The 14,269-nt window shown below is 46.7% G+C and overlaps 1 protein-coding gene across 1 annotated transcript; it reads right to left on the bottom strand.

Moving 5' to 3' along the window:
* Positions 1-314: 314 nt before the first annotated feature.
* On the bottom strand, positions 315-13,150 carry RTRAF (RNA transcription, translation and transport factor). Its single transcript, XM_032956167.2, has 8 exons — positions 12,965-13,150; positions 9,722-9,846; positions 7,851-7,950; positions 6,017-6,103; positions 5,354-5,442; positions 3,448-3,516; positions 2,622-2,670; positions 315-1,763 (listed from the first exon to the last, which is right to left on the bottom strand). Exons 1-8 carry the CDS (start codon positions 13,023-13,025, stop codon positions 1,609-1,611), a joined length of 735 nt encoding a protein of 244 aa, XP_032812058.1. The 5' UTR covers positions 13,026-13,150; the 3' UTR covers positions 315-1,608.
* Positions 13,151-14,269: the final 1,119 nt, after the last annotated feature.

The raw sequence follows: 14,269 nt of genomic DNA, 5'->3' as shown, positions 1-14,269 counted from the left end.
TTGTCGTGTGAATTTTTCCACCACTGGATAATTTTGGAATCGAGGTAAAATTCGACACTCATTTAACTCGGGTTGATTTACTCTTCGACGTGAATATCATAGCGACTTTAGCGCTGTGTTTAATGTAAAGATGGTTCTGCTGAATGTAAACATTTGCGATATATTGGAATTGCGCCCCAGCTTACATACACATTCAGCAGGAAAGCAGGAGCAAAGTTGCGAACGTCCAAGACGCCGCCAGCGAATGAGCAATGGGCATTGCTGGACGATGTGTTCTATGTTATGGCTTTGACTAAAGAGACACCAAGGTAACGTTAATGCTCCAGTAGTTTTTATTCCTTATTTAATCTTTATACAACAGTATTCTTCAAGGCAAACTGTGCAACACAGCATCTCATTTTTGCACAGCTCACTCTTGTATACGTTAAGATGGGAACTTGTCTCGTGTTGAATTGGTGCTCGTATGCATTTGAACTTCAATAGACTTTAACTAGGAAAAAAAAAACAACTTCACGTGGGACTTAATCTAAGTTTAGTTTTTTTTTTACAACACTCGTATGGTTTTTTGAAAGCATTAACCGAATGTTACAATTCATCTGGACAACCTTCAGACGAAATGCACAGTTGCGCGTTTGTGTTTACGCAGCCGTTCCACCTGGTAAAAGTATCGCTGCGCACATCACGGCTGAGTTAAACGTGAGCTGGAACCACGACCGGGTTGGGACTAAATCGTGCTGCACCCAATTGTGTCCCCACGAACCACGAGGCCTCGTCTCCTCCCTTCCCATCCTCGCCTTTGGTTTATGGGAAAGTTTAATATATTTGAATGTATCAATTGTACTAAAGCAACTAAATTGGAAAATTACTTAAAAGGTGCTCTTCATTGGCCATACGAAATCCTTATCAGTGGGAGGTTGCTCCTTCTCCACTGCTACCCCTATATGGAACTTTCTCCCCCCACTGGCATGTCCTGTTAACTGTGTATGTCATATTGATCTCGTACAACCTTGAGATGCAGTGGTATTACGTTAAACCAAAATGTAATTTATGTATGGTAGACAATGCTGAGCTAAGGACGCAGTCCTCGTTTTGTAGCTGCATACCCATGATGTTTTAAGACTTTACATAACACGTTCAAATCTTTGCTCATGGAAAAAAAAATTGAAATTGATGGTCACTCAACTTTTAGGAGTAATGCTTAAGCAATACCTTGCCACTTATGACTGCTGTACCCTTAAATACGTGGTAGGGAACACGGCACTACACATCCAGGTCACATAACGCGGTGCATTATGGGAGCCGGTGCTGCAGTTATGCAGGTCTGGCGCTGCAGCTATGCAGTGCCATATTAATCAACGAAGAGCAGCTTGGGAAACTTCAAGCGCATGGTGGCTGCACTCACACGTGTGAACAGGCGAACAGGATTTCAGAAACGAATCGGAAATATTTTACAGCAGGTGATTTACTCGATAGCAACAGGGCACCCCCCCCCCCACCATCAGCACAGTTAATTTACGGCGGCCAATCATACAATCGTGGGAACAACCACAGCACGGGAAAAGTCCTGGTACCGGTGCACGTTCAACGTGCCGCGAGAACGCGGCAGGATTAGCGCCCAACTTTGCCGAGCCGCTGGTCGGTTTTAGGGTCGGCTGTGATGGCCTGCACGGCCACAATGGCCTCGTTGATCTTGGTCTGCAGCTCTCGGAGCTCTTCGATGTGCAGCAGCCGCAGGATGCGCGCCGCCTCGTTCACGGTGGCGTCTGCATGGGGGGGGGAGACAAAATGACACCGCGGCGTTTACGTATGTACGTCGGACTTCCACACAGCCAATCGTGTTAATCGGAGGCGCGGGAGAAGGACAACAAAGTTTTTTCTCTCCACATTTAGAAACATGCGTTTAGGGTATACGGCTCCTGTAAATTTCCATGTGATAAGCCACTTCGTTGCGCTATCACTTGTGGACTGGTCGCTTCTGAAATAAGAGCTATTTCGCCTAGTGGGCCTTACCTGGTAAAATAAAAATTGTAGTAAATAGTAGTAAATTTCACATTCCCATAACGGGGCCAGTCATTGCATGGGGTGATCTCTGTTCAGTGCCCACACAGAAGAGCTTATTTAATCAACTCTGGGTTGACCTATGACAAGGATCTGACCTTTTGACCTTTCGATAGCCAGCCAAGTGCTCTTATCGCAGCACCACCCGACTGATTCTATGCTATAAGTGAAGGTGAATAGGCAGTTTTACATTCTCAGTTTCGGTTGGGCATGGATGTTTCACATTTTGCGTGTGGGCTTATAACGAGCTGCTATATTGGCGAGCAGTACATGATTTTTAGCAACTCAAATAAAACACAAATGACCTTTCCCACTCCCATCCATACCATCAATTCTTTGTATCTGTTATGTCCAGGCTCGAGAACTTTTTTCCCCGCTGCCTATTACTTCTCCTTCTTCTTGTGTATGGCTAAATCAAGTCGAATATCAGTTCAGATATTTCGGCCCAGGCTTTTTAGCCAGCTCATGCCTGCAACTGACTTGCCATTTCTCTGTATAGTATAATCATGTCCAAATATGACAATCGCGCGTTAAGAAAATCCTAAGTGTTAAATAACGCTCACCTCCGGTGTCGAAGCCAAGAATGTTTTGATCCAGAGCGATCGGGATGCCCTGGAAATAGCGAAGACGCAACATTAGACATTACAATTGTTACGGCTTCTTGTCAATCCACTATTGGATGGGGGCCTTCCCTTGCAGTGTCGGCCAAGGAGGGATGACCATACTTCACCACGCTGGTCAGTGCGGGCTAGAGAAGGAGAATAAGTGGCGCCAAGGACCGGTTCATATTTCACTCTTCACTGATGATAGCCGTGATCATGTTCGTAGCGCAGAGTGATAACCATCAACAACAAATCGGATTTGAATATTTTCTGCAGGACTTGTGTGCAAGTTGAGGTCGCAAAATGATTAAATAAGAGCTGTAAACTAGCCGTATATTAAATGTTCCATCTTGTTCAAAGTGATCTTCATAATCAGAATATTTATTTATACTGGAGGAATCCGATGAGCTATAAAGCTCTTTTTCAACAATGTCCGGATCTTGCTGATATTCAACCCTCGCTTCTCAACATGGAACGGTCAACCACCTCCTCCCCACCCCCCACCCACCTACCTCGATGATTCAATGAATCGTCACGATTTCAGGTCGCGATTCGATTGAGCTGTAGATTCTCGAACGTATCGTCTTCACCGTCTCGTTTATAAAGTGGTTTGTCCCATTACCCTAGTTGGAACGTTCACGTATTATTTGCAATCATTTGTAGATAACTGGTTCTAACATGCGCAAATTGATTTGATGCATGTACCACGAGCACCGATGTTGATCAACGGATAGGCCGAGCCACTAGATGCCTAATTGCTGCGCTGCCGTCCGGGCGAGCGTCTCACCGCTTTGCTCTCGTTCGCCTTGGCGATGGCTTCCGTGGAGAGACGCTGCTGCACCAGGATGTGAACGGCCTGCAGGGCAAACACAGAAGGCGAAGGCGGCGATGATCTGGTGAGCAGCGGAAGGAGAGTGGCAGCGTCCAACTCAAACAGGGGGACGAGACCGGCGGTGCGTGTGACGCGCGTGCTTACTCAAACATTTTTACTTAATATAGAAATACAGTGTTCCCCTCCCCCCTTCAACAACTCTTACTCCCCCCTATCGGAGAACCCCTCAAGGTGTGCAGCGAGCATGTTGTTCTCCCCATTCCTAGACCTGTGCAAGCGCTGGAAAGCTCCCCCACTTCCCCCTCTGTCCCCCTCCCCAGAAACCCTCGGCGTGTTCTACCGGACTTGTGTGCATACCTCAATAAAAATGCTATATATGTAAAATAAAATTGACCTAAGGTTGCACGGTGGGCTCGGAGGTCAGAGCTCTGAGCTGGCGCCGCTGAGATCCGGGGTGCAAATCCTGACTGTAGGGAGTCGATGGTCTCAGCCTGATCACTAATGAATGCACAATTTAAACCATTCCGTTACTTTTGTTTCTGCACTTAATTCGGCAACATTTAAACTCTGAGAAATAAACTGGATTGACTGTCATGTGGCGAACGTTACTCTCACGTGGTACACAGAGTGGGAAAGTGCTGCCCCCATCTGGGCACACAAAGAGTTATCTCAAGGGATCTCAGAGTTAGCTCCGTGATATCTGCTTTTGTGGGCCATTCTGTAACACGAAAGGTGGCACTGCTCCGAGGGAAATATGATTGGGGAAAATAAATAAACAGTTCCAGTGTCTCTCTGCTCAAACAAGCCGTACTGCAGCACTCTTCTCCATTAATAAGACTCAGACAATTGTGAAAATTTCACAATCCCCTGTGGCAAGTGCGAGTCCAGCATTACGCACAACCCCAAGGTTGGCCTGTCCCATTCCAAGTACCAACAAGGCTCAACCCTCCTTGGCTACCGAGATCTAAACGAGATCGGGCGCATTCAGGGTGATACGGTTGTTGGCCCTCGGTTGGCTTTGCAAAAAAGTGGCACCGATTTGATCAACCCCAGAGATGAGTCGAGCGCTGTGGCCACAGCACCACACGCGGCCGGCCACGGGCGGACCTATGCGGGAAGCAAGGTTTGGTAACCCAACTGCCACCGCAGCCTCGGTGTGCGTCCACACCCCCTGCTGCTTTGCCCTGCAAACAGTGCCAATTCTACAACTAAGTCGGTCACTGCAAATGCGCGTGCACAGGAGCCACAAAAAAATAATAAAGCAACGGAATGATGGACAACGATCAAGAATAATAACGGAGTGACAGCCAAGGGATGCAGCCACGCGCCCGACTGGACGTGTACCGAGGAGATGCAGCGATGAGTAAAGTGTTGTGCCGAATTAACCGTTGAGTATGTGTTTATGGTGTACCATCAATTCAGTTCAGAATCTAATTCAATCCGATTTTAGCACAAACAATATAAGAAATTGGATGAACTGAGTACAGGTCAGAATATTACCCGATCAACGTCATATCTTTGTGCAACACCTTTTATATGGAGCATTTAAAAGATGTTCCACAGAATGTCGACCGACAGAAGCAACTTCGGAAGTAGACATGCGACGTAAATTTCTCGGAGCGTTGTGCTTGACAAGAGATCAGAGAGACAGTGTGGATTTGACGACTCGTGACCAGGGCTTCAATTCAGTCGGGTCTGTCTGGGTCAGTGACCCCGAAAATATTTCCACAACCGGCACAACACATCCATTACACCTCACCCCGCGGCTGTGGCTACCAGTCAGGCGCATAATCCAACCTACTGGAGACCTGGAAAATGTGCTTTGACTGGAAATTAACACAATGACAAGCGGTCGCAGTACCTTGAGCATGACAAGGTAGTCGTCATGTCGGGGAATCTGGAGCAGGTTGGCCAGCGCAGACACCCCCGCCTTCACGTCTTGGTTGCTCACTGGACGGGCGAAGCGGGTGATGCGGTACAGACAGCACGCATTCCCCAAGTTACTCACGGCGACTGTTAAACCTAATCATTCAGCCATTTCAATGCTAAATTTTATGCTAATTCCTTTGTCAAGGCTCTTTGTTCCTCTCACACAGCTTAAAAGCCATGATCTGAACGTGGCTCTCTCACTCCAGCGCTGTCCTACCAGACAGTCTCGCCCCCTTCACCTGATGAAGGCCGCTTGTGTTGTGGCCGAAACGTCGTGAGAATATTATTGTGTTATTTTATTTTATCAATTTATTATTTTATTCTCATTCTACGTGACTTTACCGAAAGAACCAAAGAAGACTTTCCCATTCTGTACGTGTACGTCATCAGTTTCTCTTCAGATTCCGTTCCAATGACGCACGTGTACACGTGACGCAAGTGTAAGTGTACACGTGTAGACGTACCGTGCCGGCCTTCGTAGGTGCACGCTAACGGCACCTGTCTCAAAAGTCTGTTAAGGCTATATGGTTTGTCTTTATTTATATACATTCCTCTTAATGATTAATACTCAATGGAAACGTTCCCACTTGCTTACCATCGAGATTGGTGAGGTGGTCTGAAGGTTTGGAATTTCCTCCGGATGACTTTAGACTGTCTGCCGAAATCTTGTTGTACTTCTCAACTGTGAAGGAAACACGGTAACGATTGAAACATCGACTATTCACAAAGCAGACCAGTCAGGATTCTCCCGCACCTCCGATTAGCACGGTTGGCTACGTACGGTGTGAAAGAAGTGCAAAATACATACAATCCGTTCACTCACAGCAAGTATAACTTTGTATACAATTTTTTTTTTACAAATTACTCACTCCTCCATGGCTAGGATAAATTACAAATCTGCCATCCATAATAAATTGTGAATGTCAGCTAACAACGCGAATGTAACTGTAATTATAAGAATTACAATTCTTCTTCTTAACAGTATACAGTGGTACCTCGGTATACGTCGTTAATTCGTTCCAGAAGGTAGGACTAATACCGAAAGTGACGTAAACACCAAACGAATTTTTTCCCATAAGAAATAAAGGGAAAGGAAATAATCCGTTCCAGAGTATAATAAATTATATTTTATATGGCACGTTATACATTAATGGGGTTGTATGAGATAAGTTAGACACTTATTACTAAAATGCATACATAAATTAAAATGAATGCATAAATTAAAATACTGTACAGGCAGACTGAGGAGCGGCGCTTTGTTTCAGTCGTGAACGGGGTCTACGCGGGGACGCGGCGACTCATCCCGACCCAAACAAGTTCTAGCAAGCACCTAGTATCCCAAGCAAGACGTATCCCAAGACGTCGTATCACAAGACGTCGTATCCCAAGATGTTGTATCCCAAGCAAGACGTATCCCAAGCAAGACGTATCACAAGCAAGACGTATCACAAGCAAGACGTCGTATCCCAAGCAGCGCGTTGTATCTCAAGCAAGACGTATCCCAAGACGTCGTATCACAAGACGTCGTACCCCAAGACGTCGTATCTCAAGACGTCGTATCTCAAGCAAGACGTTGTATCCCAAGACGTCCTATCACAAGACGTCGTATCCCAAGACGTCGTATCTCAAGACGTCGTATCTCAAGCAAGACGTCGTATCCCAAGACGTCGTATCTCAAGCAAGACGTATCCCAAGACGTCGTATCTCAAGACGTCGTATCCCAAGACGTCGTATCCCAAGACGTCGTATCCCAAGACGTCGTATCCCAAGACGTCGTATCCCAAGCAAGACGTATCCCAAGCAAGACGTATCCCAAGCAAGACGTATCCCTAGCAAGACGTATCCCTAGCAAGACGTATCCCAAGCAAGACGTCGTATCCCAAGACATTTTTTTCTCGTCAAAACGCGACGAATACCAAATTCGACGTATTCAAAGCGGTCGTATACCGAGGTATGACTGTATTTGTTTTTTTACTTGTGCGTTCTTAGATATAGATAATTGTTCGCTGTGTGAGTGATGAGTTTAGCAACACGTAAATCTGTGCTCTCTGGTTACCTTGGTTAAAAGTGGGCCAATTGTTTGCCCAACAATGTCCAGCTGCCTCAACACTGGACGTCTGTGGAAAAGAGCTTTATAGCTCATCAGATTCCTCCAGTATAAATAGCTATTCGAATTCTGACACGTAATAAATTCACTCCACGTCTGTTCTAATTACATCTGCATATAAAATATACAGTCAAAGTTGTATTGAATATATCGCTTACAGATTCCATCCGCCTACGATCACGCGAATGTATTTTGCAAACATCACCCAAAAAAACGGACTTCGCTTTGAGTTCATCACTGTGCTTTGCTGTTAACACGCAGGATAATTAATCAGCAAGACCGTTAATCGCTGGGTGGGTTGACATTTCAGATTTTATCGTACCATTGTCCCCATATTCCAGCCGCACCCCGAGCCCAAGGAGCCAGTCCGTCACCTCGGCTCTCTCCTTTGCAGTGAACGGGCAGCACACGTCAGCCAAGTACTGTGAAAAAACGATCGGACGAACACGTTAAATGCAACGCGCTCGTCGAAAATACCGCAGTATTAACCCTTTCTCATTACGACGACATATGTGCAAGTCATCAGTTTTTCTTCCGATTCCCTTCCGATGACGTACGTGTACGACAAATATCGAAACGATGTAAATCAAAGCAATTTACAGAGTAGATGGGAGGCGAAGGCTCAGACGACAGATAGGATGCTGTCAGCGACGTGTGGGTTAAGACGACGCAAATCAGGTAGTGGTATAAATAAAGTAACGGCGTATTTATGAAATGACGTAAAAGGGGGAGACACAAATCGGAGTATATGATTCACATGCATGCACACAGGTATGTCCTCCCACAGCTGCAACTTAATACAAACACAAAGATCCCCCCCATAGCCTTAACAGACTGTTGGGGTAGGTGCTAATAGCGAGCACCTATGAAGGCTGGCACGGCACACGAGGGGGTGGGTGGCCAGCACCACGCCTGGCCGCCTTTGTCTCCCTAGTGACAACATTTGCACATCACACCAGATTTTCATTTGAGCCTGAGTTGACATCGGCGAGGTCCAGGACTGGTTTCAGATGATCATCACTGGTGTTGGCCGTGAGCGGGAATCGGGATGCCGTGTTCGTAGAGCAGCGCACTCACCGCTGCGCCACCGCTCCTCACATGTGCAAGCGTGTGCAGAGATAAACCCGGAGGGGTCTAAACATGTTTACAGAGGTTGGGGGGGGGCGGGGGGAGGGGGGCCCTCACCTCCGTGAAAATGTTCAGATGGCTGTTGTATGCCCTATGCCATATACAAGATTTTTCACAAATGTAAAAAATTTAATTTATGAATGAATAGTTTCTGACATTTTCCACCTTCGAAATGTTTGGCTGTTCTCAAACACGGTTCAACTTGCATGTTTACGAATGTTAATTTTAGATGAACGTTTGGTAAAAACAATGCCTACGTCCATTACAAAGGTAACGTGTGTTTGTCATTTGTTTGTCATTTGACCAAGATGTGAATCTTGCCCATAAAGTTAAATTCTCTTACCTGCCACCCTACAGTGGATCCTGTTATCCATATAGATTATCCACAATGATCCCATTAAGTTATGAATTGCTAAGAATCGGATGGCAGATTGGTTGACCTGCAAGCTGTGGCCATCTCTTGGTTAAACTGGCCCCCACCAAGGGAATGTAGAATTTCCACCGCTGGCTTAGACAATCACCAATGGTGCCAGAGCACCGCCCCATTTCTTGTTTGGGCAGAAACAATCTTTGCCAGCGAGGACCATGCCTAAGGGGAATGTCCACCACAGGAGTGGAAGCAATGAAATAAACCCGTGTGAAGAAAGCTGGATGGAGCGTTGCACCACAAGACCCTGAGAGAGGGCAACATCTTGGGGAGGGCTTAATAATAATCATTTAAAATTGTAATGCGCTGCAAAGGATCCGCTCGCTCTCGAAGAGAGAAAACGAATCGGAGGCACCAGGAACCACAGACAAGCGGGAAAGGAAGCCACGGTGGTGAGCCGGCGAGTGCTGCATTACAGGAATTCGCTATTGTGGTTAGTGCGCTGCGCTACGAACCTGGCATCCCGATTCCCGTTCACAGCCAAAACCAGTGATGATTATCTGAACCAGTCCTGAGCCTCCCCTAGGTCGACTCGGGCTCAAATGAGTACCTGGTGCGATGTGTAAACGTCGTCACTAATCACATGATTTGTGAACTAAGCACCCGCAAAGGCTTACACAACCTTTAGACGAACGTACCTTTTCAAAATAGCCTGGCCACTCAGTGCTGTGGATGTTCCTCAGATTGCCTCGGTCTTCGATCTTGTAGTGTCGGATCTTTTGATCTTCCAGCCACACGATGAAATTTCTATACTCGGTTTCATCTACGGTGGGCAGATGGACACACGCGTTATACACCCAACAGCGAACAAATACATTCAGCATCACTGTACACAAAGGACACTGCTCCTAACAAACAATGCAGGGACACCAATGGGTGTAATGAGCAGTTCCTTGGCCAAGAGCCCAAATGATGGATCAAGACAGATATACAGTACTCAACATCAATATGCAAAACTCAATATGACGGCTAACTCTTTAATTAGTTTTGCCATAAATGATTACACGAATGATTATCCACATCTTAAAAAGCATCTGAAATGTGCGTCTGAAACCATGTTGAACTGCAACATTAAATTCCTTTTGTTTTTAAAGAACCTGTTCACAACACGGTTGACCTATTAACCAATCCACACAAAAAGACAAAGCAGCCGCTAAAGAGGAATTGCCCAAACATCCCAATGCAGGACCCTCCGTGAAATAATAATACGTTGAGACTCGGTGAGGCTTTCTTGGACCGATACAAGGGGAACAAAGGCAGTGAACTGATGGCGTATTAAATATTGTTGTAAATACTGTACTGCATTCACATGCCAAAGTGCACACAGCTCTAACCCAGTGTTCTTCATTGCAAAGCCCACGGGCCCCTGGTGGCCTTCAGTGGGGGCCCTTACGTGTGGCCCCTGACAATACGCAACATGTGAAAACACCCCCCCATCTGCTGCTGCCAAACCCCAATGGTTTCAAATTTGTGGTGGCCCCACACACTGATGTCTTATAGGCGAAAGTGGCCTCCTCTGAAAGAACACTGCTCTTAACCTATACAGCCACAGCACTACCCACCCAATACATTGCTATCGTTGTTACCCTCATTAATTGCCGGTTATGATGTTACTTTTTATGTATTCCTACGATGGCCATCATTACCATAATTAATGTATTCATACGATTACCATGACGTCAATAATGCACTGATGATTCATGTGTTACGACGTCACAATCACCGATGCATTGCTATGAATAAGAATATGAAAACAAAGAGAGGGCTGGGAATATGAGCACTCATTCCAAGTCGGGCTACGCCAGTCTGTGTCAATTAACTAAAATACGCGAATTAGACAATTTGTGTTCAGTAAGATGATTAAGTGGCACTGCCTTATTTATTAACGCATGGGGCGGTGTGTCCCTCACCTTATTATACTGTGTATATAATAGGCAACGTGTGATGTTAAGGGACATTTCCCAAAACGTTGTCCCTATGGTATAGATTTTTCTTTGCAGGCAGTGGTATTGGGCAATGTGTTGAGTTTTGTTTGCTAATTTCTGCTCGTGCCCCACTGCCAACGCAGCAGCAGTGATTGTTACCGTCACCCAAGCCCTGCGAATCACCAAGTCACCGCTATTGCTGTGCTTTCAATTAAAATTATCTCTCTCTCTCTCTGTGCACTCACTTACTTTGGCGGGCCACGAACCAACTGTGAAAATTCCACATTCACCTGGTCAACCCGTAGCCTCATCACACGCATGCCCCTCTTGTCAGTCCATACTTCGCCACGCTGGTCAGTGCGAGCTGGTGATGGGGTTGCCAGCTTCGGTTCAGATGTCACTCGCCACTGATGGTAGCCGTGGCCGAAATCCGGCCTCCAAATCCGAAGTTGACCGGGTTCAACCCCCCTTCACCTATGTTGGACTTCTTTCGCACCGTACGTAGTCAACCGCGCAAATCGCAGGCGCGGGCGAACGGAGAGCAAACTGAACAGTTCTCAAGAATTTTGATTTAAAGCTTTCGTGACTGCAGTAATTCGTATTCTTAGCTCTTTCGGTAAAGTCACGTTGAAGGGAAACAATAAAATATATATAAAACAAATAAATATTTTCACGACGTTTCGACCATAACGCAAACGGTCATCATCAGGTGTGTGATGATGACCGTTTGCGTTATGGTCGAAACGTCGTGAGAATTTTTATTGTTTTATATATATTTTATTGTTTCCCTTCAACGTGACTTTACCGAAAGAGCTAAGATTATAGTTCTCAAGAAATTAGTTGTCAATCGAGACGATTTGAAAGTGCTTCACCTCCCGGTGGCTTCCTAATATCGGAAGAGCGTTCCAGACGGCCAAAGAAAGCGCAATGTGAAAGCGCGCGATGCCGTTGAATCACTACCTACGAGATCTTCACTCAAAACTGCTCTAGAGGAGTTGTGCAACCCCTAGCTGCCACTGCTATTCAGTGGCCTAAAATATGGCTCTAGATTTTGGTGTTATAATTTATTTATGTAGTTTATTGTAAAAAAAATTCGGTCACAGTCCCTATGATCACTGTTACATTGGATTTATGGCTTTGATTTTGGTGATTTCGAAAAGTTTTTTTGTTTTGGCCATGTTTTTGTTTATTGTAGTACGGAGTTAGACTGATGGCCTTAAACTTAGTTGTCTTGTGGTTGTTGTTATTGTTTGACTTGCATCCCACTGGGATTTTTGCACACAGCGTTAGTGTACGGTGCTATTTCAGGAATATTTTGATATTTTTTTCCTGGATTTTCTGTTTGCACAGTCACATAATCACTTTAAGATGTTTTCTTGTTCATGTTTTTTGTTTGTTGCGGTTGCACCCGATTCAAGAGCCGAATGGCTCACAGGGCTATACCAAATAAATGAAACTATGAACTAACGTAGTGTGACAGAGGCCCGCGAATATGGTGAAGTATGCTCTCAAATCACCCTCCACGACCACACACGCACGCCTCTGGGGGTGCCGTGGTCGAGCAGCGGACAGAACTGTACCGTGCCAATGTTTCCCATACTACAAGAGGACTTCTTCTTTGGCCCTTGCCACCTTCCGGCGCAGTTACGGGGTAATAACACGGCAGGCTGGCCAAAAAAACCCCACGGCACCTGGGATGGGTCTCTCCCGAGAACCCTCCTCCTGCTGTCCGGCAGCGGTTGCCTCCAAGTGCACCCAGCCTGGCACGAGGCGACGCAGCCGTTACCCGGTGGCGAATGGCGGGGCATGTCGTTGTTTTGGTATACAGAGGCCCAAAGCTTATTGGCACCCCCCGGGAGGGGGTGTCTCTGGGTGTCCGCTCCTGGGCCCACCCTTGTGAGGGTGATGAGGGTGGAGCTGGCGACCAGTCTCCGTGTTTTCCCCGCCCCCGCTCACCGTTGTGGTTGAAGCTGGCCGGGTCGTGGTACTCGAGCGCCGAGAGTTTCCTGCGGAACATGTCGAGACCGAGACCGGCGACTGGAGTCCAACCGCGCCACGTGGGTGGGTGGTGGTGGTGGATGCGGCCCACCGACGAAGGGGACCGCGGCAATTTTGCCACCGTACCACGTGACGGGGGTTCCGCGTGAAAGCACCGCGCGCCGTTGGACGACTCAGAGAGGGGCCGCGGCCATTTCGGTCGCGCGCGTGAAGTGGGAAGAGTCGTTGACGCCGCGGGCAGCTAAGGGACCGCGATCATTTGACACCCGGTTTCCATGCGGTGGCGGTAATGCTGCTGTCGCCTGATTATGGCGCCTGTAATTGCTGGCGAAACGTCGTACTCGGAGTGTAAACGTTGTGGTTTTCCTCTCCAACACACCGGTGTTGCTGTACTAGTAACGAATTGGCCACGTTCTGTTTACGTGACAAATCTTACTAGTTGGCTGTGTCGGGTGGTGGCGGGTTTAACCACACACATTTTTATGCGATTTAACACCCAAAAAACCCTGTATTATGGATGATATTGGTCGCGAAAGCCCCTACGCGTTAAGAATGTGGTTGAGAAGTTTCGAATGGACAGATAATGGAAGGAAAGTCTTTGATGGGGATGGTAAAAAGTTTCCTTCCTTGAGTAGTATAACTTGGCATTCGATTGAATGACAGAGGCAAGGGATATCGGTCGTTTGCCATTGAATCTCAGCCACATCTGACTATATCGTGGGTGTCTCTCGGCCAATTGCTCTACAGTAGCACCGCCCGTGAAATTTCGCAGGATCTAACAGACAAATTCAGACCTTGGACTCTTGGAACGAAACAATGCACAGCGGTCGACTTTTTGTACAGAAATCTGGGACGTAGGGTTATGTTCGATACCCAGCGTCCGCCCTGGTTAACACTGCGTGCGAATTGTCCGTACACGTACGTTAGAGACCCCCGTGATGTCATTCGTGAGGGTAAGCTCATCGTGTGCCGCTGTCATGGCCCGAATTTGCCGAATTTGAAACGTTACACCGCAAATTACGCAATTTGAAACTACATATCAATCATCTCCAGACCGTGAAAACTTGGCAGGATCCTCCTGTACGGGAGTCACGAGACTCAGTGGGTAAACATGCGGAATGACAATACAGGGCAAGTAGCACTGAAATGCAACAACAGTGAACACAAGGAAATCACAGAACACGTGAAGTGAAGTTAACTTTTGCAGAAAACCCAACGCAAGGACATTGCCCCTAAATGACAAAATTAAGCTAATTTGCGTGT

This window comes from Petromyzon marinus, chromosome 17 (genome assembly GCF_048934315.1).
Source record: "Petromyzon marinus isolate PM22_M1 ecotype Great Lakes invasive population chromosome 17, UKy_Petmar_22M1.pri1.0, whole genome shotgun sequence".
NCBI lineage: Eukaryota > Metazoa > Chordata > Hyperoartia > Petromyzontiformes > Petromyzontidae > Petromyzon > Petromyzon marinus.
Note: the sequence above shows the minus strand (reverse complement) of the source record. Positions and strands in the feature narration are given on the sequence as shown.

What these genes read in the sequence shown, in the direction of transcription:
- RTRAF (XM_032956167.2), bottom strand. Translation starts at nt 13,025, where the DNA reads ATGTTCCGCAGGAAACTCTCGGCGCTCGAGTACCACGACCCGGCCAGC. An exon ending in GGCCAGGCTATTTTGAAAAG is followed by an intron (nt 7,951 to 9,721) that starts GTACGTTCGTCT and finishes GTTTTTTCACAG; the next exon opens with TACTTGGCTGACGTGTGCTG. An exon ending in TCTTGGCTTCGACACCGGAG is followed by an intron (nt 1,764 to 2,621) that starts GTGAGCGTTATT and finishes CCCCCCATGCAG; the next exon opens with ACGCCACCGTGAACGAGGCG.